The 21,225-nt window shown below is 33.7% G+C and overlaps 3 protein-coding genes and 1 non-coding gene across 4 annotated transcripts; 2 read left to right on the top strand and 2 right to left on the bottom strand.

Annotated features, from left to right (window-relative positions):
• Nucleotides 1–828: 828 nt before the first annotated feature.
• On the top strand, nt 829–2,485 carry LOC106713621 (the record flags this gene model as incomplete). The annotated part of the gene is made up of 4 exons (XM_045681649.1): nt 829–1,050; nt 1,364–1,567; nt 1,982–2,133; nt 2,230–2,485. Coding segments are annotated over 4 exons (834 nt in total), but the record flags the coding sequence as incomplete, so codon positions are not given.
• Nucleotides 2,486–3,926: 1,441 nt separating this feature from the next.
• Nucleotides 3,927–6,878, bottom strand: LOC106713594 (ras-related protein Rab-2A). The gene is made up of 6 exons (XM_045681461.1): nt 6,685–6,878; nt 6,085–6,244; nt 5,009–5,164; nt 4,657–4,837; nt 4,361–4,512; nt 3,927–4,124 (listed from the first exon to the last, which is right to left on the bottom strand). Exons 1-5 carry the CDS (start codon nt 6,728–6,730, stop codon nt 4,417–4,419), a joined length of 639 nt encoding a protein of 212 aa, XP_045537417.1. The 5' UTR covers nt 6,731–6,878; the 3' UTR covers nt 3,927–4,124; nt 4,361–4,416.
• A 715-nt stretch (nt 6,879–7,593) lies between these two features.
• On the top strand, nt 7,594–12,746 carry LOC106713597. The gene is made up of 7 exons (XR_006756312.1): nt 7,594–9,026; nt 9,257–9,454; nt 9,744–9,880; nt 10,202–10,287; nt 11,370–11,527; nt 11,849–12,127; nt 12,562–12,746. It is a non-coding gene; the product is annotated as an uncharacterized LOC106713597 (transcript).
• A 4,643-nt stretch (nt 12,747–17,389) lies between these two features.
• Nucleotides 17,390–20,863, bottom strand: LOC106713608 (farnesyl pyrophosphate synthase 2). Its single transcript, XM_045681647.1, has 6 exons — nt 20,787–20,863; nt 20,354–20,495; nt 19,265–19,402; nt 18,935–19,135; nt 18,298–18,531; nt 17,390–18,013 (listed from the first exon to the last, which is right to left on the bottom strand). The coding sequence occupies exons 1-6, from the start codon at nt 20,834–20,836 to the stop codon at nt 17,645–17,647; spliced, it is 1,134 nt and encodes a 377-aa protein (XP_045537603.1). The 5' UTR covers nt 20,837–20,863; the 3' UTR covers nt 17,390–17,644.
• Between the last annotated feature and the right edge of the window lie 362 nt (nt 20,864–21,225).

Below are 21,225 nucleotides of genomic sequence, written 5' to 3'. Positions count from 1 at the left end.
AAAAGAGAAATCGTTTGAGAGTTAATACTTTTTCTGAAATAAATATTTCAGTTTCGGAATCAAAAGTTACAAATATATTTATATCAGAGTAAAGGAAAATCGATCTGTAACTTTCGATTCCGAAATTGAAATATTCATTTCAGAAAAAGTAGTGAAGAAGTATTAACTCTCAAACGATTTCTCTTTTCCCTCAATTACTCTCTAACCATTTTCCATCTACAAAATAAATTTGAAACGTCTAAGTGCATGATTGCCATATTTAATTCGGAAAAAAAGGAAAATCGATTTGTAACTTTCGATTCCGAAATTAAAAATTTATTACAGAAAAAGTAAAAACTCTTAGACGATATTTCTTTTCTTTCAATGTCTCTCAAACGACTCTTTAACTAGTCGCATTGAAAAAATAAAAATAAAAAATAAAGTGAGGGGCCAACTTCACACAAAAATTCGAAATTGTTTTAACAGAGAAAGTAGGAACTCTCAAACGATATTTCTTTTCTCTCAAACCCTGTCAAACGATTTGCGTAAAAAAATGAAGTGAGGGGGCCAACTTCACGGAGGTACAGGATTTGACAGCATTATTGATAAACGTTATTTTAAATCGAAGCACGACAGTAAGGAAGCTTCATTAAAAATATTGATGCTGTTGTTGTATAAGTTTGGAGACCGAACATAAGACTAATTTTCACTAAAATTTATTATAATCATAAAAGAAGGAGATTACACTATGAATATACACAACAATCATGTTATAAATGATCCTTTATCTAGTTAGTATCGACTTAAATGTTATGATGTTATTAATAAATTAATGTTGTTAATCATATAATTCTGTTTTTAGTTATCTATAACGAAGGCCACTGGCGACTAAGTAAAGTATCTCCTTTGTTTAACATACAATCAAATGCAATTAAATTTAAACAATATGCATCAAAGATTCGTCAAGGTATAATTACTGCAATTCCAGCTAAGCCTGGTATAAAATTTTCGGTACTTATAGAGGCACAGCCATACCTGAAATACAGTGAAGATGATGCTGAAGCTTTTATGGTATGCATATCTGTATTATTCAGTTTTTAAGTTAATAGTTTTCAGTACATAAATGTGCCACCAACTGGTTTGAGCCTACCCTAAGTTTGACCAAGTGCAGATTGGTTGACTTCATACATATATTTTTGCAGATATGTGAAGTTAAGACACTTTCTTTCACATTATTTGAATATCGAACAGAATATAAAACACATTGTTACATTACATTGACCTGTGAACCTCCAGATTGCAAATCCTTTGCTTAACCCACTGTACCAACAATGCCTAGTATAATTTATAGAAATTTATCCTAACTAATTTGTACTATTAATAGATCACTGTGACATCTCCAGAAAGTAATAAATCTAAATTGGTATATACCTGTATTCTTCTCTCATGGGGAGTTTCTATGAAAGTGCCAGAAAGTATACATCTACCTTTCATGTTGGAACATGGTGAGAAAAAGATTGGAGCATCAGTAAAGACTACATTACAAAATTTGTTTGACTGCACAATTAAACAGTTTTATTTTTCACAGGTATTGTTTAGTTTTGTAAAACAATTGTGTCAATTTTGTAGTAAACAGTAAACCATAGTGAATTTATTTGCATTGTTAAAGAATTCTCCATATGCAGAACAAGCTGTCGCCCGCGAATCCGTCCACGCCGAATTAAAAAAACTTAATCAGTAGCCTATGTCTGCTTCCAGACTATGTTGTACTTGTGTCAAATTTCATCAAGATCCATTCAGCCGATCCAGATACCTTCAAACAAACATTCATCCATCTAAACATTCTCATTTATAATATTGTTATTACGCACGCGAGTCTCGCACCACAACCATACAATATTAGTTTTGGCGATTTACATTGCCTTGTGTATGAGGGGCTTTACAAGTAAAATGTAATTTTACATCAAGTTATTCAATTTCTTAACACAATTTTAATTTGTAGCATCAACTCTTACGATTGGGCTTTGGGTTTGTTGAAAATGATACGTCACGTAGCACCGATCCATTCACATTATGCTACACAGTAGTAGCCGATCACAAAAATAAGCTGAGCTTATCATTTGAAGTTGGGGATGTGAATATGATTTGGCACCGGTAAATATATTTATAGTAACAGATTACATAAACTTAGTAATTCTTATTTTATCTTCTTGCAGTAGAAGTGTATTAATTATTCTTTCAATATTTTAGAGCAAAGGGTGATTCCACAGCATCATCAAAGACAGATAAATTGGCTTATCAGATATTGCAGAATCAGATATTCTTCTCAATGCAGTTAGACGTGACACCTCTAGATCTATGTGAAATAAATCTCACCAAAGCTGAAGTGAAATCAGACGGTACCGTCAAAATGAAAACTCCAGAACTTGTGAATTGCGTATTTACGATGTTGAATGAATTCATCAGTTCACAAACTGTGGCAAGTAATAATACAGTTGATATATAGCATATATTTTATGTTCAATATTATAAAAATGTCATAAATCATGAATTTGAACAAGCTGGTTATTTATATGTAAGAAAGAATGTTTTATGTTTGTTGTTAAGTGAAAAATAATTTTTCTTTTACTGGAAAACTGCAATGTTCTGTGCATGTGAAAATAATGTGTGTACATCTAAAAAATACAAGTCTGAGTAAATTAAGAGATATAATAGTAATATTTTACCTTAATTTAAAAATATACTGAAAAGTAAATTTGTATTTTAAATAAAGTTGGTACAAAATAAATACACAATTTGAATTTTATAACATTTACTTTAATGGATTACGCTTTACAAATGTGTGTTGCATAATATAACCTTATATAATTATTTTACTACATTACATGTGCTAAACTTAAATATAAACAATTTCTTGTAATCATGTCCTTCTGTTGAATTGCAAGCAGTCCTTTTTCAGCGATCAATTTGCCTTTGTTCTTGTGCAAAAGATCTGTAGGCCTTCACAAGTTTCTGTCATGTTATATTGAGAATAAATACAATTATAGCAAGGTTCATTATTTTATTAAATAAGGTACTAAAAAGGTAAAGTATGTTAGTACATTAACTTTTATGTAATCTGGAATTACATAATGTCATCACAGAAATTTCATTTTGTGTTGTTATAACTTAAAACTATAAAAGTATAGTGTCTCTTGACCCAAAATTTATGTGTAAAAATTAATCTGTAATTTATATAATACACATAAATTAAATTATTCCGTAGAACACATTAGCTTTCTTGGAATTATGTTATTTTATTCCTTCCCTTTTAAAATTTCAAATATATTAAAAACATAAAATGTTGACTGTTTCAATGTATACATTAAATGAAATTACAAACACAAATTCTGTATTTAAAGTATTAAATAAAATATTGCACTTCATTAATGAAAAATAGTATTGATAAATGCCCAAACAAAAACACAATTAGAGATTTCACAGGCATGTTTTATTATCTGTGAACATTTAAACATAATATAAACATCTGGTTTGGCATATTTTGTATTGTATTTGAATTTCAAATATATGTATATATATTTATGACAAAGATTTATAATATAACATATAGTACGTAAGCATACAAGACTTAAAAGCATTTTAAAACAACATATACAGGTCAATAATTTTCCACTCCTGGTCAAACGTTAATATTTTTTTATATAATTTTACTTGTAGAATTACACAATATGATTTGAAACTTATGTCTTAACATTTATATCTTACCATTATGTACTATATAAGATGAGAAACTGCATCTACAATGTAAATAAACACTTATAAAGGTATGATAAGACTGTATTTAATTTTGAATCCATCTATATTTGTCTGTAAATAACTATTTAAAATGAGGAGAAATAGAAAACTGCATAAGTTTTTTTAAGGTACTATTCAAACTACCAGTTGTATATAAAAACTAGTTTTTAATACTAAAGTCGCGTTATAAGCACATATGAAATGATTTTACTAAACAATGTCTTGCCAAAGTGGCATTACTAAAATTATTATAGTGAATGCAACATATACCATAGCGTACATACTATCCTAATAAATCCGGCACACGGTAAGTTTCCGACCATAGTTTGTTGCACACAGCTGCACTCCCCCTGTAAACATTTTATAAATGGATGTAAAATAAGTTCAAGGTCAAGGGGTTAGTGTCAACTCCCCTAAAGAGAAGAAAGACTAAGACTTCTTACAGTAAGTCATTGCTTTAGAAAGCTGGTTAGAACCATGGGTAGCCACCATTAAATCTTTACATTATATTCCATAATTTCGTCAGTGAAAACCCGGTTATTCTAACTATGCGGGTACAGATATAGGCTGACAATGAGTGTCATACCTTTGCTGAGCCCGCTAGGAGCCAACCTGTCCGCCTCAGTGTGTGCAGTGCAGCACCTAACAGCAGCCGCCGCCCGCTGCGCCCGCGCCTGCGCCCCCTGCGCTGCCCGCACCACCCGTCGAGTGCTGCGGGCCGATCTTGATGCCATTTGCCTACAAAATTATAATTATATGGTAATGATGTTTTAATGTGTTTGTAATATTTAAATTGGCAGGTTTAATATGAGATAATAAATATATATAAAAGCATCATTAACATTCTTGAATTAACAAGAAGTGTAAATGAACTGCACTTACCTCATTGTTGATATCAAAAACGCCTTCTTGTATTTTCTCATAAATTTCTTTTGCAGTATTAATAAAGGCCTCTTCAACATTTGCTGCGGTCTTGGCCGATGTCTCCATGAACACCAGACCATGTTCACGTGCAAAAGCTTCCCCTTCCTCTTTCTTTACTTCACGTCGAGATTCCAGATCACTGTAAATATGAACTTTAATTGAAAATACACACAAGAGTTAATAAATGAGTATCTATAAGTTTATTTCACACATTCAGTGCCTTGCTTGGCAAGTTCACCTTCATGTATTGGAAACATAATGAAATGGAATATTTTAATGGATTAATATCCATTTAAAAATGTATAATTACCTCTTGTTACCAATTAACATGATGACCATATTGGAGTTGGAATGCTGCCGGGCATCTTCAAGCCAAGTTGTCAAATGGTTGAATGTATCCCGTCTTGTGATGTCATAAACTAGAAGTGCACCCGCTGCACCTCTATAGTATGATCGAGTTATTGACCTATAAATGTTAAATTATATGGTTTTTAACAGTGAATAAGACCTGATGATATGTAGTGATGTTGCTAAAAGATGGTACATGCTAGCTTAGTACACCCAGAGCGCTGGTAATGCAAAAACCAGCACTGGTTTTTGCATTACCAGCGCTCTGGGTGAGATTTCTAACGCCCCTTTTTTATCCATGCCTTAAGGAAAAGGGGCTTATATGAGACTGAGCACTATGTGGTTGCCTAACCACAGCCTACACTAACTCTAGTACTATATTCACCCTACTCTTGAAGGTATCCACATCAAAATGGAAAAACTAACAATGACAACTTGTTCCAATCCTTATTGTGTGTTATACTATCCACAGATGGAAATAAGTAAGAAAATTCTCACATACATAATTTGCAAATTATGAATGTGAAATTAATATCTCAGTTTACTCTGTTCACAATGGATACATAGATGGATAATAAATAAATAAACTTGATTAGATATTTTAAATGTTAAAACAAAACATTGTGCTCATATCAATAATTAACAAAAATAACACAACTATAAATATTTTATGCATAGATTTTATGTTTGTTTCTGCATATTTCATTTGTGTTACACAAGAATACCATAAAGTATAAGGATAGAACTATGTAACTTGTAATGGAAAGTGGAAAATTTACATCAAAATATATTATATATAACATAACTTTATATTTTTAAACCAGAGATAGAGAGAGGTTGAGACAGAGAAAACATGTGCTTTATGTGAATTTTGGGCATCATTGCAAAATCATTGAAAATTTAAAAAAGCAATCTTTGTTATAAACAAGACAGAAATAAAATGTAATCTTAAAGCAGAGAATAAAACAATAATTAGGTCAATGGATTCTTATCAATAATTTGTTTACATGTAACTCTAGTAAGTCTTTGTCTGACTACCTGAATGCCTCCTGGCCAGCAGTGTCCCAGATCTGTAGCTTGATTTGTTTACCATCAATTGTAATCATACGGGCACCAAATTCCACACCAATAGTGAGATCATGTACTGGTTGGAATCTCTTGTCTGTGAACTGCAGCAGTAAACATGACTTGCCCACACCTACAGACATAGTTTACGTAATTTAAGTGCTTTATTAAATATAACATGTTTAATTTGTGGTTTTCATATGACTAAAAAAATTGTCTGTGTATTTAGTAAAAAAAATAGTGCAATCAAGTTACCCAACAAATTCTTGAATGATATAACACAAAGAATACCCTTGAACAATAAAGGAATAAGGTCAAAATAAGTTAACATTTATTTGCGCAACGTTTTTCGTTCGATTTGATGAAAAGATTATAGATGAGCGTAGGCGGAACACAAAAGGTTTTACAATGGCCAATCATCCCTTTAATAATGTAATTCTTTATTTTATAATCTAAATGACGGCTTTTACTTTGACAAGAGCATGAATAATGTAAAGTAGAGCTTTTTCTGTTTACCGAATCAAAAAGCAAAAATGACAATGAAGAAAAAATTTCAGGAAATAAAATCAATACCTGTGTCGCCAATGATGATGTATTTAAACAAGTAGGCGTATGCCATTTTCTTCTGGTTTTACTATAATTATTACAAAGAAAATGTAAATTTAGTATATATAACACTCTCAACACCGAATATTACAATTACGATACGACGCAATTTTTATTAATCTCACAGCTGGGTTGATTCAGTATGTCATTGTAAAATTTGTTAAAACCTGTTAAAACTGACAATGAGACAATGAGTGAGCAGAGCAGACCATAGATTTAAGGATAAAATAAAATGGCATTGCTTGACTACTGTTTGGAAATGCCAATTTTTTATTACCAGTAAAATTTGAATTACTATTATCGCTTTTCATTTGACTTTACACAATCTTTATCGTATTCCCAAATTTAAATTCTATGATTTCAACTTTTTCTGTGTTGTTAAAAACCTTTGACCATAAGAAAGCGGACTATGTAAAGATCCGCCTCGGTTGTTCTAAATATAATGGATTTATTCAGAGGGTATAAAGATAAATTTAAATACGATTATGCTGACACATATATAAAATTTAAACTTCTTTATGAATTAATTACTAGATCAAAAATTAACGCACTTTCACTTAACGAGCACATAAGCAAGCAACTTCAATTCGTTTTTATTTGACAAAGAGAATGCGCGCGTTTTACAAGTTATCTTACCAGAGGTAAATCCTGTATAGTAATCGATATAACTAATTAACCGCATCAACGAGATTAGCACAACAGAAAAATTCGCAGACGGACAAACAAACAGCTTGTTATAGATTTATAATAAGTATTGTGTATGTATATATGTAGATAGTTAGTCTATTTTACGATGATTAGTTTGTCAACTATAACTATGTATACTCTGCGTATTATTAATTATTATGTTAATTTTCGTCTATGGTGATAGTTGCTAGCTGTCAATTATTGTTCTTCAATAGGTTTGTTTTTATTTAATGAAATTGATTCCAAACAGTCTTAGTGGCAGTTAAATGAAAAGTGATAGAGATAAAAATGTAAAATCGTATTAAACCGTGTCTGTTTTTCTTTTAAAGCATTTAAAAGTGCCATCATTTGTTAACCTAAAATTTACAATGCCGACAAATAACAAGTTGTGTTTGTAATAATGGATTCTTCGAATGAGGCAGCGTCTGTTCGAAATCCTATTAAAGAAGGACGTGAGAAAGAGGAAAGTAAGGATAATAAAGGTATAGATAGGCCGGTGAGCCAATTCGTTGGGATTGAAAATGTGTTTACATCAATGTCACAAGAACGAAGTTCTAGTTTTGCCCCAGTAAATGGTTCTCGACCTTGGTCGAATGATGATTCTGAACAAAGGGTTAACCGAACAAAGGAAAGTAATTTAGTAAATGACACCATTGGAAATACATTTGACGATAATCAAAAGCAAATGGCCAGTAATGAAACAAATAAGAAAATGCACAGTATTGAAAGTCCAAGTAAAGTTGAATCAGCTTGTGATAAAACACTCGATTCCAACAGTGAGAAAGCATGTCAGAGATACAAGATGTATGCAGATAAATTAGGCAACACTAGCTGTGTGAATGGTCCTTCAACAAGTGGCATAAATAATTCCTTTGATAATACTGAAAGTGGTAGCATTCGAGAAAATAGAAAACGGCCTTCAACCCTCAAGCTAGATAGACCAAACATAGATGACAATGATAGTTCAAGTGACACTGGTAATGATGATTACTCATTGGGTTCTGAAGATGGCTGTATTTACACATACAGGGGAGGTGAACACTTGGCAGACTTACCAAGTTCCTTTTTTAGCCTTGACATGGGCTTGCCCTTAGATAGGCATCTCCCATTGCTTCCTAATTATCCAGTCCCTCAGCAGGGGCCAGCTAATGCCAGGGAACAAGGCTCAAGAGCATCCAGCCCGGATATGGACTTTTTAGAGATGGATTTCGATCCTGGGCCTTCTTGTGAAGTTGATACAGATGATGAATCAAGCCCTGATGCTGATTTAGAAGTGGCAAACAGTTTGCCAGAAGAAATTGAACCGGTAATTAGGGGTACCACACCTGAATATTTGCCTAATCCTGTGGTAAATCCTCAACCATCTACTAGTTCAGCACATAATGACATTGAAACACATAGTCTTAGTATCCCCTCTACAAGTTGTGGACAGGATTTGCCCCAAAGAAATTCAGAAGAAAAAGTAACAAGTGATCAAGAGTATGGACCATATATTACACATGTGAACTTTAGGGGTGAGCAGTTTTTAGTCAGAAGGACCATGTCAAGTTGGCCAAGTAATACTTTGTCTGGCTTACATGTGTCTAATGGAGATTTGGTATCCCCAAGAGAAGTATTAAATTGTGAGTAACATTTTTAATTAGCTCTTTAAATATTTATACTACCTTCATATATTATTTCAACCACTTTTAAACCAACTTTCCTTTCTCCACTTTACCTTTCATGTAAGAGGTTCGTATAATTAATAATTTACCTTTAAAATGCAAATAGACCTGATATTTCCATTTTGATCAGAATCTGTGTATTCAAACAAGTAAATGTTTTTAATTGATATGTTTTTGTGTTTTTTTAGATGAAGAAGATCATCATGATGGAGCACATACTTATGAAATCAATAAAGGAGAAAGACCAACTGGAGATTCAGTAAATATTCCAACAGCCCTTTACCATATCACAATGGCTAAGAGGCTTATAATTCAGAAGACTTGCTCTGATGTTGAATGTCATGATGAACATGATGTGGTAAGTATAACACACAGTTTAGAGAAATGTCTATATGTCGGAAGGGTAGAAAATGTCCGGAACTTTCTGGATCTTTCTATAAAAAGCAATCATCATATTATAATGTTGAGATTACCATCTCTAATAGACATTTACATTAATCAAATTATTTTGAAAGAATAAAAAGAAATATTTTAAAACCTAAAAAAAAAAAATTTTATTAAATGAATCAAACATTCTATGTTCATTTGCATTGATAATATAAATTTTGGATGGTCTGAATTTGATGATATAAAACCTATGTCCCTGGGAATTGTAGAGTCGAGATCAAGGTGCAGGATGCAGCAGTGATGGCGACACAGGATGTGTGGAGCCCCCTCAGTGCATGGTGTGGTCGGAGCGCGAGGCTTGTGAACGACAGGTCACTCAGATCGGCACATCTGCTTGTGGGGCAACCGCAGTTGTAAACGTTTTTGTGAGTAATATTTGACGCACGTGTATTTGAATGAAATCAATAGCATATAATTATTTGTTGCTTTAATTAAAATAATATGCTAATAATGCCAATAAGATAATTTTTAGAAAATAGTGTCTAAGGGACAACGATTAATGTTGAATTTTGATGGTTGAATTTATTAATTAAATTACAGGTCACGGAAACAATTATTACCACATTCAAAAAACTCTTCGCAAAGACATAATTTACTGCATTAGAACTTCACATTGAGATAATGAGTGAAAATGTTTTCCCTTAAATTTTCTGAGCAAATTCATAAGTAGAATTTATTATTTCTAGATTGCTCTCGGTGTGCCTGTGAACATTGAACGAATTAATGCAGCGGTGGGAACGAGACTAAGGGCGAATAATGCGCCTATACCCAGGTAATGTATGTATACAGCAGGTCCAGTCTCTACAACATCTCATATGTAATTTTATCTTTCTAAAATAATATTGTAACAAAATTCTACTATATACTATGTGATGAACCAACATAATGTCAAGTAAAGTCCTGGAGTAAGCAAAGTAACTTTAACAATGGTAGATACCAATAACAACAACTATTGCAATGTGTTGGCTCGTCCGAAGCAATGACACAACCACACACCTCTTTTCCTTCCCATCTTTTACTTATAAGGAGAAGAAAGGAAGGGAAAGTGGATATGACGGAGTATTATATGCATAGGAAGGGGAAATATTTTCTTACTATGCGTCCATATCTTCATCGATAAAACGTAAGCGACGCATCTGCAATTGCACATGTCTATGAATAAAAAAAAAGTTCTATTTGAAACGAAAATCTTTTTAGGATGCACTACGATCTCAGAAACTCTTGTCTGCTTGGGTACGCATTTATTTTCAGAAAATATTTGCACGTGGAACCAAGTGAATGACGTATCTTTGATGTCAAACATACCTAAAAGTTTAATTTTTGGTTTGACGTCTTAGACACGTTAGGGGAAAAAACTGAATGACGTTTCTCAGACGTCAAATGTACCCAAGGTTAATTAAGTTTGATCAGAAAAATTCCGATGGTTCTGGGACACATAGAGGACAAGCATGTAGGCTTGTCCTCATTTATTTAGTTTATTTACATAGAATTTTGATACAAATTCATTGACTTTAATTGGACATACTCATTTTATGTTCAAATGCTTAAAGCAATTTTATTTTTTATTGTGTTGAGTTCGTAGAGTTCATTGAGTTGGTAGATTTGTTGGCTACAGATAGTTGGTTAAAATAAATTATTCTAAATATAAATAACTAGCAGTTGCACGCAATTCCTTCAACACGAAACAAAAAAATAAAACAGTTAATATTGCCTATGTTACTTTGGGATAGTGTAGCTTCCTAACAGCGAAAGGCTATTTCAAATTGCTTGAGTTGAAATGCAAACAAACAATTAAATCATTCCTCTTTATAATATTGGTACAGATATAAAGAAGAGATTATATTATTTACTTAGATATTTGCTGTCGCGCGCCGTCGCGGGTTGTACTGCGGCTGACTTGGTGACAGGAATACAGAGAGCTTCTGATGGGTTGGTGACCGCTCGGTTCTTTCCTATGTATCCAGAACGTGCCATGTCCCTATCCCATTGGCTCGCTGACTGGATATCTCTTGGTTAGTTAAGATAATACATAATAATTCTTATATTTTAAATAGATTATTTAGTTGCATGCCTAAATAACTGACTCTTGTACTGTGTGTTTAAAATAATGATGAGTGGGTAAAAGACTTGAAGTTTTGAGTAAAAAATGTTTGGGTAAATATTTTTTTCTGTATTTAGAAAAGATTTAAAATAAATGTATTATTATTTTAACATATTTTTTATACAGGTTTTTTTTTTCAGTTTGTGAATAATACGTTTCAAATAATCTTGTGGTAGGGCTTTTTTATTTTTATTGAATCTCAAAAAAATTGAAACTGTTTTTTTCTTTGTAGGTGCAGTACCAATATTGACATTAAATCTTCAAGCGGGATGCGAAGGGGAAATTCCCGATGCATGGCATCATCAAATGGTGTTCGGTGTATCTCCTCGTGGTATATATCTCTGCAACCCTTGTGAATGTGTCCCAGAGAGGGCGCTGTGGCCGCGTCTCACCTCGCCCTCGGTGTTGCTAGTGCGGGCCAGAGACATCATTGCCAGATTAACTCCGAATATGGATTTAAGTGTGCTCATGGCCGTACCGGATAGAAGGTTTCATACTTTTAATGTGCTCGGTAAGTTTACAATTTTTGGTGTACAATTTTATTACATAGTTATTTCTTGTTCTGTTCTCTTTTTATTTGACAAAAATGAAAAAATCTCCTTATAGTTTATTAACAATGTTCGCCTTCATGACAAATCAAAAACTCAACGAAAGTGTAGATTTAAAATAAAAATCTTAAGAAAACCTGATTTACTGTCCATTTTTTGCTGTTAGCGGTAGTAACACACTTTAGATCTAAGTTATCAAACTTAAATTTGCAGATGGCCTTTATTTAAATTTCTTTTATATTTATCTGGGTCAGATTGAAAAAAAAAATGAATTATTACAACATTATTATTATTAGAATCGAATAAAGTGTAGAAGCTCTAAAAAACATGACTCTTCTTTCTGTGATCGCGGGTCGTATGTTTGTCATGACTGCTGTATATAATGAACGTATTGTAGGTCAAGTGGCGAGTGTGATCCGCGAGTGTCGTGCGCGCGGGTGGACGGAGCAGGGTGCGCGGACTAGACATGTGCGACTGCCGGCGTCTTACCAGGCCGGTGTCACCGTCGCCGCCCTCACCGGCACCGAGGCTCATCGCCGGCTCGTACACGCCCCTCTACCACCACAATGCCGACCTTACTAGGTAATTTTTTTTTCGGGGGGAAATCTTCAAAAGATACCTTACCTTGAGGAAGAAAGACAGGGTTATCCGGACTTGACTCACCAAAATCTCCTGGTTGATCATCCTCAAGTTCAACCGGTGAGAGTTCCGGAATCTCCAAAAGAACACACCGGGTAGTTAACACTCGTCTTAGGAAAATACCATCCGTACTAGGTACGTACAGCTCGTACTAGGTACGTACAGCTCGTACTAGGTACGTACAGCTCGTACTAGGTACGTACAGCTCGTACTAGGTACGTACAGCTCGTACTAGGTACGTACAGCTCGTACTAGGTACGTACAGCTCGTACTAGGTACGTACAGCTCGTACTAGGTACGTACAGCTCGTACTAGGTACGTACAGCTCGTACTAGGTACGTACAGCTCGTACTAGGTACGTACAGCTCGTACTAGGTACGTACAGCTCGTACTAGGTACGTACAGCTCGTACTAGGTACGTACAGCTCGTACTAAGTTCGTACCGCTCGTACTAGGTACGTTTAACTCCATCATAGGTACAGTCAAGGTGGAAACATTCTTCACGTTAAAAGCTTCCAATTTTTGAATACCTTTAAATTTGATATGGAAAGTAAGAATTTGTTTAATTTTATCACTGCCTCAGTGTTACAACATTAATTAGACGTAATATTAATTTAACAAATTAATTGAACAAAATAACTGAAGATCTTACGTTACTTTGTTCTATTACGTAATTTGAGTCAAGATAAAAAAAGTACATTTGTCATAAAAATATTGATGGGTCCTGCGAATAAGGGCCAATGTGCAAATTGACAACTTTCAGAAACGGATCTCAAAGATAAAGCCATATAGGAAAGTAGGCCGCTTAGGCAATTATCCTATAGCAAAAAGTTACATTTACACCTGTACATATGTATTTTGTTTAGCATGCTGGTAACTAAACTTGGTGTTCCCGCTGCTCGTTTGCCCCCTTCTCTTATATATATATAAAAAAAACTAAACTCAGGTGTAACTTTTAACATGTGAAAATAAAAATCATCAATTTGTTACTTTGGCCCATATACATAAGACCCATTGATATACTAATTCAATTACATTGCACGCGTGTTACGGTTATGTTATTTTGCTTCCAAGAAATATTAGTAAAACTTATTAATTAATAAACAATATTAATAAAAATTCCTTTTAACAGGTACTCGAAAAGTATCGGACGGATATCGAACAGCGCAATAATTTTCTCTCGCAATTTGAATCGCGATTGAACAGTAACCATATTTAGAATACCACCGAATTAAAAATTAAAAACTCATATTTCTGTTATAAATCTATTTAGCTTACATTTTTATTAATTGCTACTAATGCTAATGACCTATATTTGTACTTGAAATCTATTATTGCGCGTAAAAATTCTCACAAAATTTACGAAAAAAATATACATGTCTATGGTTGGCTGTCAAAGTATACGGATTGAGCGAGACGAACGTATACCCGAGCGCCGGAGGTGCGACAAAGACAACATCTATTTTGTTCGCGTTACTTATTGCCAACTTTAGAAACGTAAATATTTTTGGACAGTTTTTGTGAGTGTAATAAATATAATAGCTTTTGTCACATGTAATATTATTGTGTGGTTAAATATTTTATATGTATACACTTTGACAGCTTTTAATATGTCAATATTATAGCTTAATTTTTAATATGGTGATCGGATGTTGAATTTTATATGTTACAGAAAAAAATATATCTTTCCTTTTTATTTCATTAATTTTAAGTGATTCAGGAAATAATTATGACAAAAACATTTTATCACAAGAGTTCATAACTGCTATAACCAGTGCCTGTGCCGCTACTAGAACCCTGGGTGTAATTTCTACGACAAACCTTTTTTATTATTAATTTTGGTAAGGGATTTGTCAGAGTTATGTTAGACTGTGTAATTGTGCGGTCGACCAACCGCACCCTAGTACAACGCCGGCACTGGCTATGGCATATTCATATTTGATTAATATTCACACTCACAGTTTTATGGTCCCTAAGGGAGACTTGAGTTACGAAAAATCTGTATCGAGGAACTGCTTAAATTACAGACTTTAACTCTAAGTATAGTACTCAGTATTTGTTTTGGCACTTCAGGAACATGAAGGTGACTCTAAAATTGAATTAACAATCGATTTTATGGCGTCAGTTCATATGTTATATTCCCAATGAGGAATTAGAAGTCTGCCCAAATTGGGCGTAACTATGTCATTGACAACCACGCTGGCCCTGTGCGGGTTAACTTCACACATATCTTTGAATTTCTTCGCATAAATGTGCAGATTGAATCACGATGTTATTCTTCACAGTAAGAACATCAGATAAATGTACATATGAAATTCGAAAATCAATAAACATATTGGTACATGACGGGATTCGATATTTGACGTATAGATATCGGTCCGGTGAGGTCACGGTTTTAATATTATTTGCTATTAAATTTATTTGCTACGCAATGTGTGACAGAGACAAAACCGAAATCTGATTTTCACTTCTGATGTCAACCCTTACATTCTCTTTGAAAAATAGACGGAACAATATGTCACTGTCAATCAATGCAGTCGATACCTAGTAAGTGTTGTGCCCGAGGTATGATGTATCAAATCAAATGCCGCGTACTGTAGTTTTTATTTGTCTATAATTTAGATCATTTAAATTATAACTATTGTATTAACTTCGAACGTTATTTTTCATTAAGGCTTGTATTATTTTTTATTAGATTCGCTCAAAAGTTTATTCGTTTATTGTATGTGTTTGGTTGTAGTTTTGTTATTGGCTAAATTCTCTTAGCCATAAAATAATTATAATTTGTACATAATTTTTGCTAAGGAATAATATATTAGTCAATTGGTGCTTACTAGTCAAAATTATTATAGCACGACCATTTTTATTAATATGAAAGAATATAACTCGCCCTTAATTTTGGTACTGAAATGCGCTACCGTGAAATTCAATTACCGTGACAGTGGAGAGAAAAACTGAAAGCTCTAAGTAGGTGGCGCTAGAGCCAAGAATCGGCTGACATCTGTCATTTGTCAAAGTTTTGAATTCTAGAGATAAAAAAATCTAGTCCTTTTTGACTGGACTGGAATTAAAAAGAACTCCAAAGCCGGAATTCATCCACAACTGGAAAGCAATGGATTAAAATTATGAGCTATCTTTAATTTTTTTAGTGAAATTTATCGGAAGTAGTTACTATGACTGCAATCCACAGAGTACTTTTAACCATACTGTGGAAAAGACAGTTTTTCTCCCCATTGACTTTGATGACAATTGTGTCATATTGTCATTGTTAACACATTGTTGACCGGTCACGAGATAACACGTGATGCGCTTTTTTTCGCATCGCTGTTGTTTTCTCTGTTGGCGAGCGAGCATACAGTGCTATTGTTAGTCAGTATAACACAAGCTATTTCTCTCCCTTATAAAACCCGCCAAATCTTTTGTTGTAAAAAATGTTTTTTCTTCTTGTAATTAATAGTGGACCCCATCGTTTTTATTTCGATGAATAAAAAATGAGTAAAAAATGTTTAATAATTAAAAAAATTATATATACATTACACCAAACTTCATAACATGGTGACAAAATTGCCGGTCAACAATGTGTTAAAAATAAAAAGACGGAAGGTATGTGTGTTTAAAGGGTTTGGAAACCTATAGTTATAACATTTATTTTTATTGGCACATCCAAAAACTTAAATGTAAGAAGTCATTTTTACATTCGACATTGCAGTGTTAGTTCAAGCTGAGATAAAAAAGTAAGCGTTTTTGAAGTGTTATAAAAAACGGGTCTATCGTAGAAACACCTTTAAAACATTTCATATTGCAACGTCTTCCCTAATTACACAATAAAACTGTAGAAGAAACATTTCTTGATGTACCTTTACTTAGAAGGTGTCGTGCGATTTATTTAAGATCTAAGGACGTAGACGTGACGTAGCTATTAAAAAAAGCATTGTATATATTATATTATATTTTTGGATTATACGATGATAGAATAACATTTTTTTTTCTTATCCCATTCCTTTTAAGGACTTCTGATGAATTCAGACATTTAACAGTGGTAGACGCCAGCAACAACATCGATTGCACGAATGAGACGGCTCGCTTCGTGCAATACCTTGACCAAACAGAAGAGAGGCATCAATTGGAAGCAATTCCGCGTACAGCCCCTGATGAGCGTGTGCTGCAGGCCTAATTTTAGTCATCTACCCCTTCCCACCCTTTTCTTATAAGGTAAGATTGGGAAGAGGAAATATATTCTTTCTGTGCGTCCTTCGTCGATTAAAGGTTGGCAACGCATCTGCAATTGGGGATGACTATGGGCAGCAATTGCTTCGCTATTTCGGCGAATTCAGGAGGCTGCTTGCTCGTTTGCCGCCTTATGATGTAAAAAAACATAGAAACAAAAAAAGCTGCGCTTAACATTGGCAAATAAAAAAGTGATAAAAAGAGTGATAATAAGTGATACGAAACCATTCCCATTACTTATATTTATATACTTATATTCGATACATTAGATTTTAAACTTTATAAAATGGCACCTTTTTAAAAACAGTCTGATTGGATTTTGGAAATTTTGTTGAAGTTGAAGAACTTAATTGGTTTGCGAAATGTTGAAATAGATTTATAAAAAGTTCAATTGTTTTGTTGAAATCAATAATTGACTGAGATCGATTGGAAAATTATTTTAATTACTTTGTATGAAACGTGATACGAAATTATTCGATCACGTTTCTCGTTATTTCGACAGTGGTTCTTCAGTTTACATCGGATAAATTAGATGAATTTTGAAATTGTGAAAAATACGGCGGATAAGCAAAAAAATAGTTCTATTAATATTTGATTTTGACCATGTTGTTGGTTTAATTATTTCGATTAAACGCTTTTCCACAAGCGACATTCGGATAGTAAGCGTCAACCACTGTTTTAAAAAATTCAGCCGATGGCAGGGCATTCGCGGGAAGCGATTCAATTTTCTTTATGATTCTATCATAGGTGGCTTTTTCCTCTCTGTAGTAAATGCCGACGATGCCAAGTTGTTGGTAGATATCACGGATCCGCGCCACGTGGTCCGGCTGCCAGCTGCCGTAGTGAGCGTAGAATTCCTCTCTCTGGGCGGGTGAGCAGCGCTGAAGGGCGGTCACCGCCAGCCACGTGCATTTGCCCGCTTGGATGTCAGACCCCGTTTTACCAGTTTGCTCGTCGTCATCATAATAGTCAGTGAAGTCGTTCTAAAAATCATAAACATTGATTTTTCCTTAATCTCGACCATAGTTTTTGATCTATCGTCAATTTCGAGTATATGTACCCAAATATAAATAATGAAATTGCAATAAAGTGCGATACTAATATATTAGAAGTCTTAAAAAAGCAAAAAAGTTGCAAGTTTGTTTGTTGACTTCGTTAGTAAATAATATGAGCTTAAGAACTATCAAAAAAAGTATGAACTAAACGAATCATTTTTTATAACTACACGAAATGCAACAAAGTAGAGGAAGACAAAAAATGGTCTTACATTTATTTGGCTCCAAATTCCAACGTCTGTTAAGATATCATCCACATATCGACATGTATCCTTGTTATAATTCTTTGACAGCACCAGAGCGGACAGTATGGGAAACTTGACAGAATAGTATGCGTATTTGTACAAGGCTATGTTTTTGTACAAATCCATTGTGAAGTTTTTGTAATTGCGTTGTTTTGATGTTATAGCATCCAAATATTGACCAACGTTACAAGTGAAAAAGGCCTGTGAAAATAAAATAAGAATAAATCTATAACGCTTTTCGTGCGTAATAAGTTCCATTGTGTCTATCTGTAGCCTGAAACACGCAAAGCCCATTGGGACGAGTACCTTACTCATCCGTTTTTTTAATTAATATTGGTTTCGTACACGTGGAAGTTCACGGTTAGTCAATATTACTATTATTATAAATGCGAAAGTCTAGATGGATGGATGTTTGTTAGAAGGTATATCAGGTATATCCGGAAGCTTAACGGATCTTGGATGAAAATGGCACAGATGTAGAGCATAGTTTAGAAGAACACATAGGCCAATTATTATGTTTTTTTTTTTTCAATTCTCGAGGATGGAGTCGCGGGCGACAGCTAGTCAAACATAACTAGGATTGAGGGAAATTGTGAGTAATGACCTCGTTGAAGAGTTTAGCAAAGTCAACAAAGAGCTGTGAGGAGAAGTTGATGTGTAGCAATTGCATGATGAAGCTGCGGAGCATGCTGGCGTCATTGCCGGCCAGCGAACCCACGTCCGCCAACATGTGCCAGCATGGTTTCCCATTGCGGAACGTCGCACCGTCCTCGATGTCGTCCAATATAAGAATATATGACATCAACTGAAAATTTTATGTATCGATATAAAAAACTGAATAGTAGTGAAATCGATAACTTCATGTTAGAAAACAATAACATCTTATTATTATTAGTAATATAATAATAATTATATTAATAATATCTAAACATACCAATTCAACGCACCAAGCTAAAACATATTGTTGATTTTTCAAATCGCCTTTTATTTTTTCAGATTCTAGTAGTTCATGGCCAAGTATAGTCAATTCACCTTGAATTGTTTTTCGTCCGCGCATGTAGTATTCTGTAATCTAGAATTTTAATTGTCTTATTATTTCAACTCTTAATTATATTCACCAACAATGTTATGGTAACTAATAAATAAGTTGCAGTTCATTTCTGAGATTGTGAGTAGCCACTGTTGTAACACATGTATAAAACAAACCTTTTTCTCTGTTTTTGGAACGAAGTTCCTTATCGCGCGTTGTGTAAGGGGGCTAGACGGAAAAAATTCTTACGAAAAGTTGTCACGACACTTTTTGCTAGCCATTCAAAGGGGGAACGCTGCCAGTATCTTCGGAACCTTGCCTAAAGGGACACCTTTTAATGATATATTTTAGTTTTTATGTATTATATTTAATCTAATATTTTAATTTTCTATATATATTAAAAGACATTCACTTTGTGGTATGTGGCTTTTTGCTATAGTAAGTATGTTAACGACGAATGAGCGCTACTTCACCATGGCAACGACGTGACAATATATAACGAAAATTCATAGAAACAAAATGTACTTCTTGTGAAGACTTAAGTTTTTTATTCATAGAATAAACATTGGTTCCTTCACTAATTAATCGAAAGGAACTTCGTTCCATCCGGGTGTCCCTTGACACCTCTCAAGTTTTTTTAATTATTTTAATAAACAATAACAAAAGCTTGTTATTAAAATTGTTACATATATGCCTACAAGGAAGATCGTCGACGCAGCAGTGCGTTGACTTCGCCGCGACCCACTTAAGTGGACACGAGGCGCTGAGGCAGCATTGGCACCGATATTTCATAATTATTAATTGTAATAGATTAAGCAATTCCAATCCTGACTTCGGAGGGAACATAGCATAGTTAGTAATAAGTTTTAATTCGTAATTTTTTATAATTAAATTAGTTAGTTTAAGTTAGTTTTTATAAGAATCAATCTCGGTTTTTTTTAATAATAATAAAAGAGACGGCAATAGCGGAAACTCTCCGTAATAAACACTTACTCTTTTCATTCTATCACGTAATTCATCATTCTCCAAGTACTTAGTCTGCTGAACTCCTTTGTCTATTATAACGGGCAGAGAGTTAATAAAGCTACTGTATTCCTCCTGAGACAATATTTTTTTCTGCTTTTGAGGAGGACGCCTGAGGAAGAAAATACATGCTTTTTTATTACTTCTGCTAAAAACAATAGCCGTGGAGAAGCTGCCCGTAATTTCAAGTAACCTATAGGGCAGTGATTGTCAAACTTATTTCTTTCACCCCTTATCGCCCCCTCCAAGATTTAAAACGCCCCCAAGGGGCCGTTATCGCCCACTTTTGGAAACACTATTGTAATTGATCCTAGGTTAATATGAGTGATGTCTTTAATAATTTTTTTAAGTGAAAGCGAAAGGAATTTATTATATGTAAAGTAAGAATTGTAAGGGAACATACCACTTGCAGCAATTCCTGGAGATATTCAGCAACCATTTAGTCGGTACCATATTAATTGGGAATACAGGATGTAACAAAATATACGTGTAGCTCACAGCTCCAAATGAATATGTAATCTGTCTGTTTTAACTAAATTTATGTAACATTTATAAAACAAATTGCTGTATTGCAAACGATAAATCTTTTTTTTATTTTCGTTCACGATGCCGGTTTTTTGTTAATTAAAAACGTAACTATTTTCCTCAAAACAAAACCGGTATTTGTTAAATTCTTTTTGTATAGTTTTTATTAACATACAAAAATGTTAATCAATTAATAGAATACAAAGAAACTTCGACTGATCTGGTTGATTAATATGTCACTGCTTGCAACTGCTAAGTTCAACTATATATACTATTGACCTTAGAATCTGCACGAGCACATTATGAAACCTGTATTG

The sequence above is a fragment of the Papilio machaon genome, chromosome 16, assembly GCF_912999745.1.
Source record: "Papilio machaon chromosome 16, ilPapMach1.1, whole genome shotgun sequence".
Lineage (NCBI taxonomy): Eukaryota > Metazoa > Arthropoda > Insecta > Lepidoptera > Papilionidae > Papilio > Papilio machaon.
This window is presented reverse-complemented; position numbering and strand designations above follow the sequence as displayed.

Excerpts from the sequence above, each read along its gene's own strand:
- LOC106713594 (XM_045681461.1), bottom strand. The coding sequence starts at position 6,730 with ATGGCATACGCCTACTTGTTTAAATACATCATCATTGGCGACACAG. Across the intron at positions 5,165-6,084 it reads GCTGGCCAGGAGGCATTCAG|GTCAATAACTCGATCATACT; the intron begins GTAGTCAGACAA and ends TAACATTTATAG. Across the intron at positions 4,513-4,656 it reads TTTTTGATATCAACAATGAG|GCAAATGGCATCAAGATCGG; the intron begins GTAAGTGCAGTT and ends ATAATTTTGTAG.
- LOC106713608 (XM_045681647.1), bottom strand. The coding sequence starts at position 20,836 with ATGGTACCGACTAAATGGTTGCTGAATATCTCCAGGAATTGCTGCAAG. Across the intron at positions 19,403-20,353 it reads TACGTGATAGAATGAAAAGA|ATTACAGAATACTACATGCG; the intron begins GTAAGTGTTTAT and ends TTAAAATTCTAG. Across the intron at positions 18,014-18,297 it reads GAATTTGGAGCCAAATAAAT|AACGACTTCACTGACTATTA; the intron begins GTAAGACCATTT and ends TATGATTTTTAG.